The 725-nt window shown below is 31.6% G+C and overlaps 1 protein-coding gene across 1 annotated transcript in view; it reads right to left on the bottom strand.

Annotated features, from left to right (window-relative positions):
- Positions 1-497: 497 nt before the first annotated feature.
- Positions 498-725, bottom strand: part of LOC107088211 (protocadherin alpha-10-like) — a 2282-nt gene continuing 2054 nt past the window's right edge. The window contains exons 2-3 of the mRNA XM_015380233.1: positions 600-670; positions 498-503 (exon numbers count right to left, since the gene is read on the bottom strand). Coding sequence (XP_015235719.1) covers positions 498-503; positions 600-670 — 77 coding nt within the window. The remainder of the gene's footprint in view (positions 504-599; positions 671-725) is intronic.

The following is a 725-nucleotide window of genomic DNA, read 5'->3' as shown; positions in this document are numbered from 1 at the left end:
TTTCAAAACCATACAAAAATCTTTTGGCATTAATAATCAATTGCAAATAAAGTTAAATGAAAGTTGCTGTCAATACTAAATGTTCAGTTTTTCTTTTTGTTTAACTAAAACCTTAAACTTCAGTTTATTTTAAGCCCTCCCCAAAAAGTACTGTAATTAAAAATAATATATTCTGAACGTATAAGAATAACCTGACATTCTGCATCAATCAAATATAAAGCACTTAAAGTGATTAATTTCATTTCCAGCAACTAAAAAGATCTTGAAAATATCTAACATTTTTGAATAGAGCTGAATCTAAAATCAATGCGATGAAATAATAAATCAACTTGGAAATAATGACTTGAAATACATGCAATCGGTACTCTGGCAAATTACAGTTAAACATCATTAGCACCGTAGCTGAAAAAATCCTACATATCCAGCAAATAAATAAAGACACCAAATTAAGTGTAATGTATCTCAGCAGAAAAATTGGATTAATCAGAAACTTAGCGTCAATTCTGCAAAAACAAAAAATAGAGTAAAATGATATACAACACCCTGGGAACCCAGCAATATTGAACTGTGCAATTATGAGGAAGGAAATCTCTTCTTACCTTTTCTTGGCTGGGTAAAGTCTGAGTTCTGGTAAAAGTATCCCCTCCATTAATGCTGATCAGTTCAGCATCTACAGGTGGAAATTGTGCGGGAAAAACCACTACATCACTCTTCAGTGTGTCTGA

The sequence above is a fragment of the Cyprinodon variegatus genome, unplaced genomic scaffold (assembly GCF_000732505.1).
Source record: "Cyprinodon variegatus isolate N-32 unplaced genomic scaffold, C_variegatus-1.0 Scaffold210, whole genome shotgun sequence".
Classification (NCBI taxonomy): Eukaryota; Metazoa; Chordata; class Actinopteri; order Cyprinodontiformes; family Cyprinodontidae; genus Cyprinodon; species Cyprinodon variegatus.
The sequence above is the reverse complement of the archived record's forward strand: the minus strand, read 5'-3'. Positions and strand labels throughout refer to the sequence as shown.